The following is a 14,307-nucleotide window of genomic DNA, read 5'->3' as shown; positions in this document are numbered from 1 at the left end:
TGTGTGTGTGTGTGTGTGTGTGTGTGTGTGATGGCTCTGTTCAGATTGGTCCATCTGCAGATTACTGAGTTTGGATCTGATGTTTTTTGTTACCGTCCAGAGGAACCAGCAGACCTTCAAACATGCATCAGCAGCAAGTCCAGAGGAAACGGAGCGGTTTCTGCTTCTGTACCTGAAATGCACAGCAGCTGATTTCCACTGTTAATCTGAGTTTTTTGACAGGGGGCTTCAGGGAGGGTAATTAAAGTAATCTGTACTTAAGTGGCGAAGCAGCAAAGTGTTTGATGGGAACGCTTTGTGGATGATTAGATCCTCGCTCTGTGGATCGTCTGATTTGCATTTAAATGCATGAAGCAGATTCTGTTTTCCAGCCCTGCTGTGATTGGAAGCCGGCGTAAATATCAGGGCAGAGAGAGATAAGTGATTAGTGTCGCTATCTGGAGTAGTTTATTGTTTAAATTAAATTCTTTGTTTATTAGACGATTTGGAGAAGAATAAAGGTCCAAACGGCCATTTAACAAACAACGCCCCCTCTGGCTGACCCTAATGTTGGTTTTTAACACGTCTGCTGGAAAGAGCGATATTAGGAGATGTTTACAGCTACTGAGGGACATTAAGAGCTGGAAAAGAAGCAAACTGAAGATTTATCAGACCTGTTGCCTCAGGTTAATTCCAGCCAAACTAAGGAAGCTGCAGACATTTAACAGATCCTTCTGTAGGATCTAATTCTAACAGGATTCACCAAACTGGGTCCTTTTAATGCCTCCTGGTTTCTGCTTTAAGTAAAAATAAAATGTCTTTGTCTTACATGGATAAGATGATTGACAGATTTTTCATCACAGGTAGGAAACGGGCATCTTCAAATGGAAACAAAATGGAGAAAAATGTGCAAGCAAAAATAAAAATAAGTGAGGAAAAAATACTTAAATGACATAAGTGGAAATAACCCTTTAAAAATGAGAAAATATTTGTGTAAAATTAAAAATGTATAAAATAAAAACCGCATACATCTGTAATTGTTTTTGATTCTTATTGGTCTGGTGAAATGTGAAAACAGTGAATGTGAACGGAGGTAAACGATCATCCTGGGATCAGATTCCCGACACTCAACAACGTTTACCAGGTTTTTTTAAAGCAGCAAAGTTTCGCCTCTTACATCCTCGTTGTCATTCTGCCGCCTCCCGGCTTTCCAAACGTCGCTGGCATTCCAGCATGTGTTCCCTATTGCACTCGGAATTCCCATTTGTCTCCTCTGTGTAAAATAAAATGAGTGTGGATGCTGGCCGACTCCTGACTGCGCCTGGTCCTCTACAGTGATAAATGTGCTGGAATTTCTTTTCTTTCTGCTTTCATGGCTGCAACGCTTCGACTGCTGGGAAAATGTAAATACTGCTTTTGTTCAGGATCCGTGCTGCTGTACGAGAGGTGAAGCAAAAACAGCAGCTGCATAAAAACTTCTTGCAAAAAGACCAAAGAGCCTCGCTGCTGCAGAGCAACAGCACCGCTCTCTGAGCCTTAGACATGGAAAATAATTAATTAGAAATGTTGTGCTAAAATTATTGTCCAGAGGAATTGAGATGAATGAATTGTTCTCAGAAGTTGTGAGTTTGCTGCTGTACAATGTTCATGTCTAATGATGCAGGTGGAAAAACATCGACGATGAACGAGGAGAAGCTTGAGGCGCGTTTGTAGAGTTATACAGGCAAAAGTCAACAGCCATAATCTGAGTTATTTGGCCTGTCATAAGATAATAAATGTGTTTATAGTCATGCTTTCACTATTTTATATATTCTTTTATAAAGCTCTCATTTTCAAATTAAATATGCATCAAGAAAGAAAAATATTTAGCTTACAAACTACATATCTAGGCCCAAACTAAATATTTAGCTAGCTTGCTAAATGTTTAACTTGCTTACTAAATATTCAGTTTGAAGTGAGATATGTAGTTTGCTAATGAAATATTTAATTTTGAACGTGTTGAAAATATGACTTTAAAAATGAATCCCAATTTTTTATGACAAGCTAAATAATCCAAATTATTATTATTATAGTTAATTTGCTGTTACTTTCTGACTGTGTAACTTTACAAATGGAAGCCAATAGAAGCAACTGTAGGTGTGCATCAATCTGAGACTGTCAGGGTTGATTATGGAGGCAGGACTGAACAGCGAGAGTCGGCCATGAACCCGACTGTAAATGAGAATTAATGCCACCAGTAACATTCAGCTGTATTTATTGTTTCTGTACTTTGTTAATATTTAGTCATTAAAGGTTGAACACACCTTTACTTTTTCTACCTGACCTCCTCCGGCACTATTGTTGCTGTCCTGGTGAAAACCGTCTTGGTTTCCAGCGGAAACAACCAATCAAAGACAGATTTCCTCCATCTAAAGCACAGGTGTCAAACTCAAGGCCCGGGGGCCAAATCTGGCCCGCCGCATCTTTTTATGTGGCCCTCTGGACTCCAAATTACATCAATAAGTCCTTCCAGTTTTTCACAAATCTGCAAAAATAACACAAAATCAACAAATTTCCAAATTTTTTCCTGATTTTACTGCTAATTTTCTCAAAATTGGTCAAAAACGTTGAATCCGTAACTGATACGACGAGTGATAGTCACATTTGACATCATACATTAGTGTAAATATTGTAAAAGAATAACGATTACAAATATTTAATATTCACCACAAAATCTGTCATTTTGATTGCAAAAATAAACACTAAAATAATCACAAATCCTGGAGGAACAGCTATTTATTGATATTTTAACAGTTTTATTGGTTTTATCAATAGATTCTGGTGCAACCGGCCCTTTAAGAACATTCAGATTTTTGATTCGGCCCAAAATACAATTGAGTTTGACACCACTGATCTAAAGGAATTCATGCGCTCTGTTTCACTAGGCTCCACCCACGTCGGGGACCCACGGGCCACGTCCAACCCCAGCTCGCCCTCCTCCTCCCCACACACGCCCAGCGCCCTGGGGAGCGGCGTCTCCGACCCGGTCCTGAACGGAGGCTTGTGTTCGGCCGCCTACTGCAGCTCAGCCGGAGGTAAGTCGGCCCAGAACCTGCTGCCCCACAGGAGAACATGGAAATGTGTTTTTGAGATGGAGAGATTTGATCCCGCTGCAGCTCCAGAGCATCACCGTCTCAGGAAAATGTTTGATATGTGCCGTTTGTCACATGAAGCTTATTCACTGACAGATCCACATCCAAGTCCCATTCAGTGTCTGATTTACACTTTCATGGTATTTTTGTTGTTCCTTCCAGTAACCACTAGATGTCCCAACAGAACCCAAAGCAAAGGAAAACAGGACTGGGAGAAAAGAAAAGAAAAACTGCTGTTTACACGCCCTTAAACTTTAATACGTGATGAAGCAAAAATCAAATCATTAGTATTTTCATAGAGAATTTATCAACAAATTGTTCCATGTTTGTGAAGTTGAAAGAAAATTATCACACATGATTTTCCATTAACGTCAAGCAAAATTTTAACCAAGTTTATTGCAGGGTTTGTAACTAATTAATCACAATTATAATAGAAAAATATAAAATAACATATAAATAAAATGTGACGATGTTGGTTCCTTTGTGCTGTCGCTGCAGGAACGACGCCCAGCTCCCCGGTCAGCCTCCCCAAGTCTCCCACGTTCCCGTCGGGCCAAGGCCCGTGGGCCGACGAGTGCTCCATCTGCTACGAGAACGCCGTGGACTCGGTCATCTACACCTGCGGACACATGTGTCTCTGCTACGCCTGCGGCCTCAAGCTGAAGAAGATGTCCAACGCCTGCTGTCCCATCTGCAGGAGACAGATCAAAGACATCATCAAGACGTATCGCAGCACGTAAAGAGCGCCTCAGTCTGACCAACAGTCGGTGACGTTCAGGGACTTTGTTTTCCTCCTCTGGGATTGGAGAAAGCTTCCAGTGAGGAAGAAGCTGAACTCATCTGGTCTTGGAGCCTTTGGCTGTGATTTGGGCCTGTTTGTGCTGAAACTACCGAGCCACTTTGGGGCTGGATGTGTTGACGGCTCCTCCACATGTTGACTGACGCTCTGCGTGGCGAAGCACGCCTGCTGCACGTCATCCTCAGTACGTCACAACTTGTGTCTGTGTGCTACTGGGCGCAGCTCGGCTGCTTTATCGTGACATTCGGTGTTGGAGACGCCCAGCGGTGCTGAGTCTCCAGTAGGATTGTAACCTCTCTTGTACTCGTATAATCTAACGTACCTTGATGGTAGTTTTATTTCAAATCGTCAGTAGCTCTATTGTCGTGCTAGCTAGCTGCTTGCTCTGCAGTGTGGTGTGTTGCACTGAAATCAGCATTTATTGAGACTCATCTGCTGAAACAATCTCAAACCTGCAAAATCTGCAGCTCTGATTTCTTACAGAAAACACAAACAGTTATTTGGTTACTCCTCAGGACCAGCTGCCATTTCTGAATACAATTTTTATCCAAATTCTACCTATAAAGATCTGCCTGACACACTGTGAGTGTTGAATATAAAGAATCCTCCCATCCCAAGAGTTAAAGGATTGTTGCCATCAGCCTCCTGCCTTAACGCACAGAACCTGTTCTGTGTTCCAAAAACCCCGATGGAGAACCAAACGATGCTGCTGTGTGGCTCAGACTGCCACAGCTGTTCACTCAGAGGAGAAACTAAAAGCACACCAAATCTAACTATTTTTGTAGAAACCCATTTTCCTTGTTGAATATTTTAGATGTAAGATACACTTTGTGACAGAAGTTTCATCAGCAGCAGAGATCCTTTACTGAAAGTTTAGTGGAAGGACAAAAGAAAAGTTCAAATTGATTATTTCTTTAAATATTTCAATGATTTATAGCCCTGAATTTTTTTAGTATATAATTTATATTTATTGTAAAAAGAAAATGTAGTAATAATTCCAAGGTTTACCAGCTCAGGAAACAAATGATCATCCATTCTGTAGAAAGTCTTAAATCTGCATAAAAACAACCTCCCACCAAAATGGAAACGTTGTGTGTAGGTGGAAAGAAGGAAAGTTGTTGATCAGATGCAGCCATGAACTCTTCCAAAAAACCTGGGACTTTTGTTGCTCTGGAGTTTTTACAGATTTTTAGAACAAAGGATGGAAAGACATCAGCTCTGGAAATCAGCCGGTGACTTTAGAGCAGGGGTGGGCAATCCTGGTCCTGGAGGGCCGGAGTCCTGCAGCTCTTAGACGCCTCCCTGGTCCAACACGCTTGAATCCAACAGCTGAATCACCTCCTAAGTGCAGTCTGGTTCTCCAGAGTCCTGCTAACGACTTCATTATTCGACTCAGGTGTGTGTTGAAGTAGAGACACGTCTAAAAGTTGCAGGAGACCGGCCCTTGAGGCCTGGAGTTGCCCACCCTTGCTTTAGAGCGACTGTTAGATCATCTCCAAACCGTTTCATTCTGCAGAGAGAAACATTTTTCAAGCGGACAACGTTTAGGGCAGCTGCCGTCCCGGTGTCCACCCCGCGACGGTCCAAAGGTCAAAGAAATGACAAAACATTGAAGGGCGCCGTCTCAGAGTCTACAGGCTGCAGTCAGCGAGCTGCTTCATAACAGGACAATTAAAAAAACCTCGGTACGTCACGGCTGGAGCAGCTGAAGGAAAGACGTCTGGACCAACGTCCTCTGGACGGATGAGACCAACGTGGAGACGTCATGAACTCCTCTGCATTTAAAAGTGTTCTGGACTCAAACTGAGGCTGACACTCCATCCAAAATGTGACAGAACGGCTGAAAAACAGAAGAATCCAGGTTTTACAATGACCTAGTCAAAGTCCAGACCTCAACCTGATGCGGTGCTGTAGTGAAACCGAGACGTGCAGAAGTTAACGTCAAAGTGGTTCTGCCAGCTGTTGGATCATCTGTGCTCATCACACACAGCTTTTAAACTTCGGTTCACCTTTTCTCCTCCAGACGACCGTAATGTGGTAGAGGTCAAAGGTCATCTGGGACCAGAAGATTCGAAGTTCTAGCATGTAAGAGTGAGAGGAAAGGCGGTGCTCTGAACGTAGCCCTATCCGTTTGTAGATGATGAATTAACGGCTCTGAGTTTTGCTGCTGCCGCCGGGACGTTTCGCTCGCCCTCCTCCAACGCTCTGGTTTGAATTCGCTACTGCTTTAAGTGTTAACCCAACATCTGAATGTTAATTTATAAGTTTAAAGAAATGTATTCACTTAAACTGAGGAAAAAGAACCACCTTTTTGTGTTTTTATTTTTACGTTTGCTCCTAAGATTTCTCCTTCTTTTCTTCTTTATTGAAACCATGAGATCAGAAATGTGTTTGTTTGTACCTGATGCTGTGGAGACGTTTGCAGTACAATCAAAACCCGATTTCAGGTGTTTGCTGTAATTTACGGTGTTTATTTAGCCGCATTAGGGACCCTCACTCCCCGCCTCTGTGTTTATAGCACTTATTATATCAGTGTATAGTAATGGAAACGTCACTTTATGAGGCTACTGATTGTAATCTTGTAAGTGTTTAGGCCAGCGTTGCTCTCTCCTTACTCTGTGCAGACCAAATCAAAAAGCTGCCCTCTGTTTGTTACTTTTTGGAATAAATCCCCAACCTGCAGTCTGTCTGTCAGACATTGACTTGTAAATGATTTTATACTTTCAGTGTGATGCTGTTTTTCTTATCCTTCAGGCACAGAACTCAAGACGCTCCTTGAATGTTATGAACCTGTAATGTAATATTTATTTGTCCATCACTGACGTGTGGACTGCTTTGGTTCATGTGTGTGTGCTTTTTTTTCCCTGCATCTATTTGATGTTGATGGCGCTCGGCTTACTCACACGGCTGCACATTTACACTTTCTTTCTTTAAATCTCGCGTCACGCCTGAGATGAAACCCTCCTTTTGTTCACCCAGACTGAACATTGGGACCAAACGAACTTCTGAGTGGAACGCTGCTGGCGTTCCTGCAGGAAGCTGGAAAAACGACGTATATGCTCTGTTTGGTGACACAGAAATCTGTATTTTGTTTCTTCATTTAAAGCAGCAGTGTGAGTTGGATGATTGTGGCTAATAAACTTTCCAGATGTGTTTGAACCAAACGTTTTTGATTCATTATTAAAATACTATCAGTAGAAAGTAACATGCATCAATTTCTCTTTCATTCTGTGCTTGTAGTTTGGCGATGGTAGAGGGGAAGTCAATGAAATAATTTGTTCATGTTTCCTAACTTTGAAAACACTTAGTGGATTTCATGCCTTTATTTTGAAGGGGTGACGACTCCATGTCTGTTTTTTTAAACAACTTTAATTCAAACAAGACCAAAACAGGACATGGACAGTGGAGAACAAGATATGAACATAAATACAGTAACTAAGAGCTTCATAGAGTAAGGTATGTTAAATTGGTGCTTGGGGATTCTAGTGTTTCACAGCAGATATCAGAATGCTGGGCTGCACAGTGGCGCAGTTGGTAGAGCTGTTGCCTTGCAGCAAGAAGGTTCTGGGTTCGATTCCCAGCCCCGGGTCTCTCTGCATGGAGTCTCCATGTTCTCCCTGTGCATGGTGGGTTTTCTCTGGGTTCTCCGGTTTCCTCCCACAGTCCAAAAACATGACTGTCAGGTTAATTGGCCTCTCCAAATTGCCCCTAGGTGTGAGTGTGTGTGTGCATGGTTGTGTGTCCTGTGTGTCTCTGTGTTGCCCTGCAACAGACTGGCGATCTGTCCAGGGTGTACCCCGCCTCTCGCCCGAAACGTTGGCTGGAGATGGGCACCAGCACCCCTCCCGACCCCACTGAGGGAAAAAGGGTGCAAGAAGATGGATGGATATCAGAATGCTATCTTCACTGTAATAACATTAGCTTCCGCTAAATCCGTTGTTTTGGAGTTGGCGCCAGTAGCTTTTCATTGTGTTCCCGTCTGGCTCGTGGTGCGGGGGTGGGGGGGCTTCGGGCGTCCAGGTTTCGATCGCGGCTGCCGAGAGCTGAGGAAGGTGGGCCCTCTCCTATTGAGTAAGGGCCCCCAGTAGATTATATAGTAGGCTGCCCCAGTCATTGTTGCTAAAAACTTTACCAGATTTTAGTAACATAGTGGGTGTAAAATATTTAATAAAATGTTGTGCTACATGACTGGCTTTATATTTACCCCTACATTTAACTTTATGACACTCAAAATTAGAAGAGGATCGCCAACGTTGTCTCCAAGTGTATTCTGAGTAAAACGCCAACGTCATCATCATTCACTTGGAGACAGATGGCGAACTACCTAGAGCATTTTTACTGACCAAGTTAACATGAGTGGAGCTCCATGAAGAGGCAAAGTGAGAAGGATGGAAAGAAGAGAGGAAAGAAAAGCCAAAAACTGTCAACAATAAACCTAGCTTCAGCAGTTGCTAGCTGCTCCAGGCTCTGAGTTGAATTTGATTTAAATTATGAGCTTCATTATTTGAGGATAAAGGTTCCCGGTCATTCACCCCGGTCCGACTCTGACCGCTACTGCTCTGACCTCTGACCCCTGACCCCAGGGTGGTGAAGGCTCAGCTGAAGGCGTTCTGAAGTTTCTACCTCCTTCATGTACCTGATTCAGATCGTCTCCACACAAAGGAACTGGCTGAGGATTATGAAGATGAGTTATAACAAGAAAAGAAAGAGTGAGCGCACTTACCATTGTTCATCTGAGTATTCACATCTCTGCCGCAGATCATCTCTCAACGTTAACATCCAACATTATGAGCTTTTTAGAAGAAAAGAGCCGCTTACAAAAGAATTTCATTCCAAATGTCAGCAGATATCGACTCTGAAGCTCGCAGCTTTATTCACCTGGAACCCGCCGTCATTCACAGGCTGGAGAAAGAGCTCCCCCACGTGGCGATGTCCAGGCATTTCACCCTGTGGTTAGTGTGGATCAGGCCAACAACCTTCACAGCGCGGTCATTTTTACTTTTAATACAGTAAAAGAAAAATTGGTAAAGCCACAAAATCAGCATGAATCTTCAAAACATGATTTATTGTTTTCATAATAGTAACTAAGCTATTTAACTTTCTTGTTGTTTTGGATATAATACATTTTCTTCAGTGGGATATTAATTTTAACAGAATTTTTTAATTGCCTACTGTCTAAAAATAACTATATAAAAAGTTAATATTGGTTTTCTCTGGACCTTCGCTGCTCATTTATCTCAATTCCTGTCCTGATGTTGGGCCTGCACTGTCCGGCAGCGTTTGGATGCATCATTCCTCCAACACACCCGGATCTAATGAACGGTAAATGATGCAAATGAGCAGGAGACGAGTGAAAACAGCAAAGATAATACATTTAATATTGTTTATCTTTTGGGCAGATACAATGTAAACATGTAGAAGATACAAAACAAGAGAAAGACATCGAGACTCGTCAAAATGAAGCTGGAGATAAGAAACGGCCCTGTTTTCAAAAGGGAAGGTCTCAGATCGGGAAACATCCGGACTTTCAGTCCTCACGGCACGTCTTCTGAAAACAAGGAGTCGGCGAGGCTTTAACCCAACGCAGAGAAAGAAACAGAGGAAACATGGAAGAGTAGCACCTCGTTTGGTCCAACTGAAGGCCTGCAGTTGTTTGTTAGCATGGCTGGTAAACTGGTTCTCTGTCGGGATTTACAGAGCAGGATTTACGATCTGCAGGAACTTTCCGGTGGGATTTTTTTGGCACTCTGCGTTCCACAGCAGGGAGGAGATGAATTCTGTTCTCTGAATGATCAGGACCTCTGGGATATGCGCACACTCAACTTTACTTAAGATGAACCATTGTCCTAATTAAACCAAGGACTCGGATGAAAATAGCCACAGCAGCGAGATTCATTCCTCAACACAGCCTCTTCCTCTTCCTTCTCCATCTCTTAAACTAAACCAGAAAGTAAATTAAAAACCTGCAGAATCGTCCTCAACCTTCACTTCCTAAACCTCTCCAACCAAACCTGCTCCTCTCACCACCAACACTCCCTCCTTCCACAAACTTGGTTTCATTACATGCAAAGAAACTTTCCACATCCACTTCAACGCCTTCAGTTTTCCTCTGAACAAAACAAGAAAGGAGCAAAGCGAAGACAGAGACCGGCTCACACCTATTGTTTCCCAAAAACTTCCTCAAACACTTCAGGGAGATGCGGAATCTGAAATTAAATCCGATTCAAACGCTGACCAACATGCTTTCCCGTCTCCCTGCATCCTCCTTCACCTGAACACACCTGCTCTGAAACACACATCCTATCAACATTCTCTGACACAACCAGGACATTCCAAGAGGAAGAGGAAATTTAGCTGTGTGGAGGAAGTGTGACGTTTCACCAACTGTTTTTAAATGAATATTAACGGACTGTTGGGACGTCCAGAGGGATCTGGAAAGCAGAGCTGCAGGTGGATGGAAACCAACAGATCCTCACCAGGTCCACAAACCTTTCGCTGCGGCTCAGAGACGCTCGGGTAAAAAGTCTGTTCCGGAATGATGCTGAGAGTTAGACGAGCAGCTTCAAATTATTCCCAATTCTCCATTAATTCCACTTCAGACTGAAAGAATGTCAACGAGGGAATCACAGGAGAGCTGCACAAAATGGGATTTTTGAAGTTTTAGAAAGTATAAAATGGAAATGTAGCAATTTGCTGAAAAAAAAGAAAAAAAAGATGCAAACATAAAATTTTCCCAAATATTCAGAATGTGGTTCATAAAGCCAACGCAACATGATGCAGACCTGTCGATAATTTTGTCTAACTTATTATCCGTGGATCTTCCTGACAACCATGGTGCATGATTGTCAGGATCCTGGATCCAGGATCCAGTCGGATCTGGGAATAATCCCGACGCGTCAACACTGTTTCAGATGGAAGCTGTAGCTCCGCTGGAACATGTAAATAGTTCCTGTGAAAAAAACTCATCGAATAAACAGTTTATTTATGTGCAGTTTATGTATCCAGACACTAAGGATCATTTTCCAGAACAACACTGGAAAGACTGGATGATTTACTGGGAAGCAAACCAACAGAAGAGCAACTAAACAGAATAAAGTTTCTCCAACTTTCAACTAAAACCCAGTTGAGCTGAGTGTGAGGTGATCCCCAAATCAGTTTTGACTTTAATCTTCTGAGAAAAAAGTAAGAATCTCCCTTTTTCAGTGGCCATATTCTACATAATCATGGTTAATCCCAGAAAGAAATACATTAACATTTTTTTACTTTTATAGTGAAACTGCAGCTTTTCACTGCAAATTAGCAGGAATTGATCTAAAATGATCAATTTCTTCCCAGCAAGTTTAAACTTTTACCAGATTTAATCTTTAGACAGATTTAAATTAATGTTCATAGTTAAACTAAGCTGTCTCACATGAACCTGCTAAACATTTTGCCAAATGTTCTCTTTTCCAAATTTCGTAAGTTTATTTTCTTTCCAGATGAAAACAGAAATCATATCCGAGTTAGTTGTTTTTTTCCAGGTGTTTTAAACTGTAAAGCTCTGAAGCTGAAAGGTTGGACATCTTCAACATTCCCTCCAGAGCTCTGAATAGTTTCAAGCTTTTCATTCAACTCTCAGCAGCAGATTTATTCCTTAAATTGGACTTAAAGTATTCAAACTGAAGGCTTTCTAGCCCCTAACGAGACGGAGAGCTGTGTGCGCTGACCTGTAGCACGTCAGTGCGGCCTGCTGGGGGCTCTGCGCTGAGAAAAACAACAGATTTTTCTGTTTGGTGAACATCCTGGAAGATGATGGATGGAGCGGAAATGGCCTGGAGGAGGATTCGTCTCTCAGGTCTCTTGTTTACTGCCGAGACTCTCCGGCTGACGTCAGCGAGCGCACGCCATCACCTACGCTCCCAAATGTCACCTTTACTGTGGCGAACGGCGGCGAGGAGGTCTGACTGGGTCTGACAGCGAGGGAGGGGGGGAATGTCAGCAGAGACGCTCCTGTGGGTTGAGAGGGCGAGGAAAAACAACAACACACAAAAATCTCAAAACTCCAGTCAGGCACGAACGTGACAGCTCAAAGCGGGGCCGCTCAGGGCCCCTGAAGACGGGGCCCGTGGCTCTCCGCTGCCAGTTGGATGTGATGTGACTCCGGAGCGGGTTTCAGTGGAGATCCTCCCGCTTTGGTCCGATGTGTTTCAGGGCCTCGGTTTGATCCGGGACGTCCATCCCCAGCAGACTTTTTTTTTTTTTTTTTACATCTGCGGCGCAGTTTCTGTCTATTGCACATATCCTCATGGGTACATTTCAACTTTTGACAAATAAAACACAGAAAAAAAAGAAATCTAAAGCATAGTTAAATGCTGCACAGGCAAATGTAGATTTGGTACAGAAAGATTCCCTTGAACAAAGGTTCAGAGCAATCAATCGAAGCAGTATGCAGTCAGAACATGAGCTGAAGTGATTCAACACATTTACATAATGCCGTCGTCATAAAGGGACCAATCAGCATCCTCACTTTGGCTGCAGTGATGAAACATCAACGCTTGTTTTCCTTTAAGTCAGCTGGGTTCGGATCACAGAGGTAACAGCAACATTTCTATATTCTGTCACACTACAGCCACAAACCTTAATGGAAATCAATGAAAATGGAAGAAGTTGCTTGGATAAAGTCAGACGATGTCCAACTTCCTGACCTGCAAGCAAAACTACCAAACTTCGTGTGGCAGAAGATTAAAGTACATCATCCCGATTGTCATGTAGCTGCATAGGTTGTAAGATTTCACACTGGGATGGAGGTTCACCTTCCAGCAATACAACCAAACTAATGTTAGAGCCACAGTGGGATCATTCAGATCAAAGCATGTCCAGCTGTTAAAATGGCCTAGTCAAAGTCCAGACCTAAATCCATAAGCAAATCGGTGACAAGACATGAAAAATGCTGATCAAAGATGCTCTCCTTCCAACCCGACTGATTTTAAAACTTATTGTAAGTGCAGTAAAATGTGGTTTTCTAACTTTGTAGCTTTAGAAAACCTTTGTCTTTAGTAGCTGAGGAGGAAGAACTGGACATGGAGGAGATGGACAAATAGCAATAAGCCTGAGGAGCCGACCATCTCCACACAATCCGGCATCGAGGAGCCGGAGCCCCTACACATGATGTTCCTGGCCTCCTTCCACTTTACATTTATTCTCCAAACTCTGTTGGTCTACAACAGTGGTCACCAAAGTGGGTCCTGGAGGCCCGGCATCCTACATGTTTTAGGTCTCTCCCTGGTTTAGCTCACCTGGATCAAATGATGGCTCATTGGAGGCCTAAGAAGAACATTGACATGCTGAGAAGGTTGTTTCTACCACCAGAGAGAGAACTAAAACATGCAGGGTGCCAGACCTCCAGGACCCACTTTGGGGACCCCTGGTCTACAACATAAAACATCAATAAGGAAGCTGAGGTTTGTGGTTGTAATGGGACACAATGTAAGAAATTCAGTTCTTAACTTGTCTTAGTATTATGTTTAAGGTGCCGTACCCTGAAAGTCCCCTACTGGAGGAAATGATTGTGTCTTGTTCTTTTCAGTTATGATCCATAACTAATGAAGGATGGAAGGTGGAAGGAGAACAAAATCAAGATCTTCACCTCCCAGCTCAGCCCAGCCCAGCTCAGCTCAGCTCAGCTCAGCTCAGCTCAGCCCAGCCGAACTCAGCCCAGCTCAGCTCAGCTCAGCTCAGCCCAGCTCAGCCCAGCTCAGCAGCCTGGAGCAGAGCTCTCACTTCCCTCTCCATAATTCATGAACAATCTCCAAGATATACTTGAACTCTGATTGAAGCAGAGACCCAGATAATTATTTGATGAATAGATCCTTAGAAAGGGTGAATATGCTGATTGTTAAATCATAAAAACCTCATAATAAATATGCTTTTAAATCAGGCATTATGTAAAGACTAATAAAGATGAAGGAAGTGCTCGTGCTTTGCTAAAGTTGCAGCCCACAGCATAAAGAAATGCAAAATTAAATTGTCTGATACAAAATTAAATAGTAACAAATCAATTCAGTAAATTTAGCTGCACTATGATTGAAAAAGAAAGTTAAATTTCTGAGATACTCACTGACCAGCAGCGCATTTTCATTCTTGCACTGAGGTAGAAAATCTTGTAGTACCTCTCAACCTCCACACGAGGTCTCTGTTTCGCCAATTGTACCAAAACATCAAGAGTTTGAGCTGCAAATTTAAATAAAAATGACAAAAAATTGAATAAATAATATGCTGAGTAGTTACTGCATCTTTACATTAATGCACCACAAAAAAGTTTTAAAGTGCACTAATTTCCAAAACAGAACCACTTCGTTCCTCATTATTGCCGTTGTGCAATCACAGAGCAAAGAAAGAAACTTTATGGTTTCGTTAAAA

General features: G+C 42.6%; 1 protein-coding gene across 2 annotated transcripts in view; it reads left to right on the top strand.

Moving 5' to 3' along the window:
* Positions 1 to 7,073, top strand: part of neurl1aa (neuralized E3 ubiquitin protein ligase 1Aa) — a 64,860-nt gene extending 57,787 nt beyond the window's left edge. For both annotated transcript variants that reach the window (XM_008422224.2, XM_008422239.2), the window contains exons 5-6: positions 2,904 to 3,053; positions 3,609 to 7,073. In XM_008422224.2, coding sequence (XP_008420446.1) covers positions 2,904 to 3,053; positions 3,609 to 3,850 — 392 coding nt within the window. In that variant the 3' untranslated portion in view covers positions 3,851 to 7,073. The remainder of the gene's footprint in view (positions 1 to 2,903; positions 3,054 to 3,608) is intronic.
* Positions 7,074 to 14,307: the final 7,234 nt, after the last annotated feature.

This window comes from Poecilia reticulata, linkage group LG1 (genome assembly GCF_000633615.1).
Source record: "Poecilia reticulata strain Guanapo linkage group LG1, Guppy_female_1.0+MT, whole genome shotgun sequence".
NCBI classification, from domain to species: Eukaryota; Metazoa; Chordata; class Actinopteri; order Cyprinodontiformes; family Poeciliidae; genus Poecilia; species Poecilia reticulata.
Note: the sequence above shows the minus strand (reverse complement) of the source record. Positions and strands in the feature narration are given on the sequence as shown.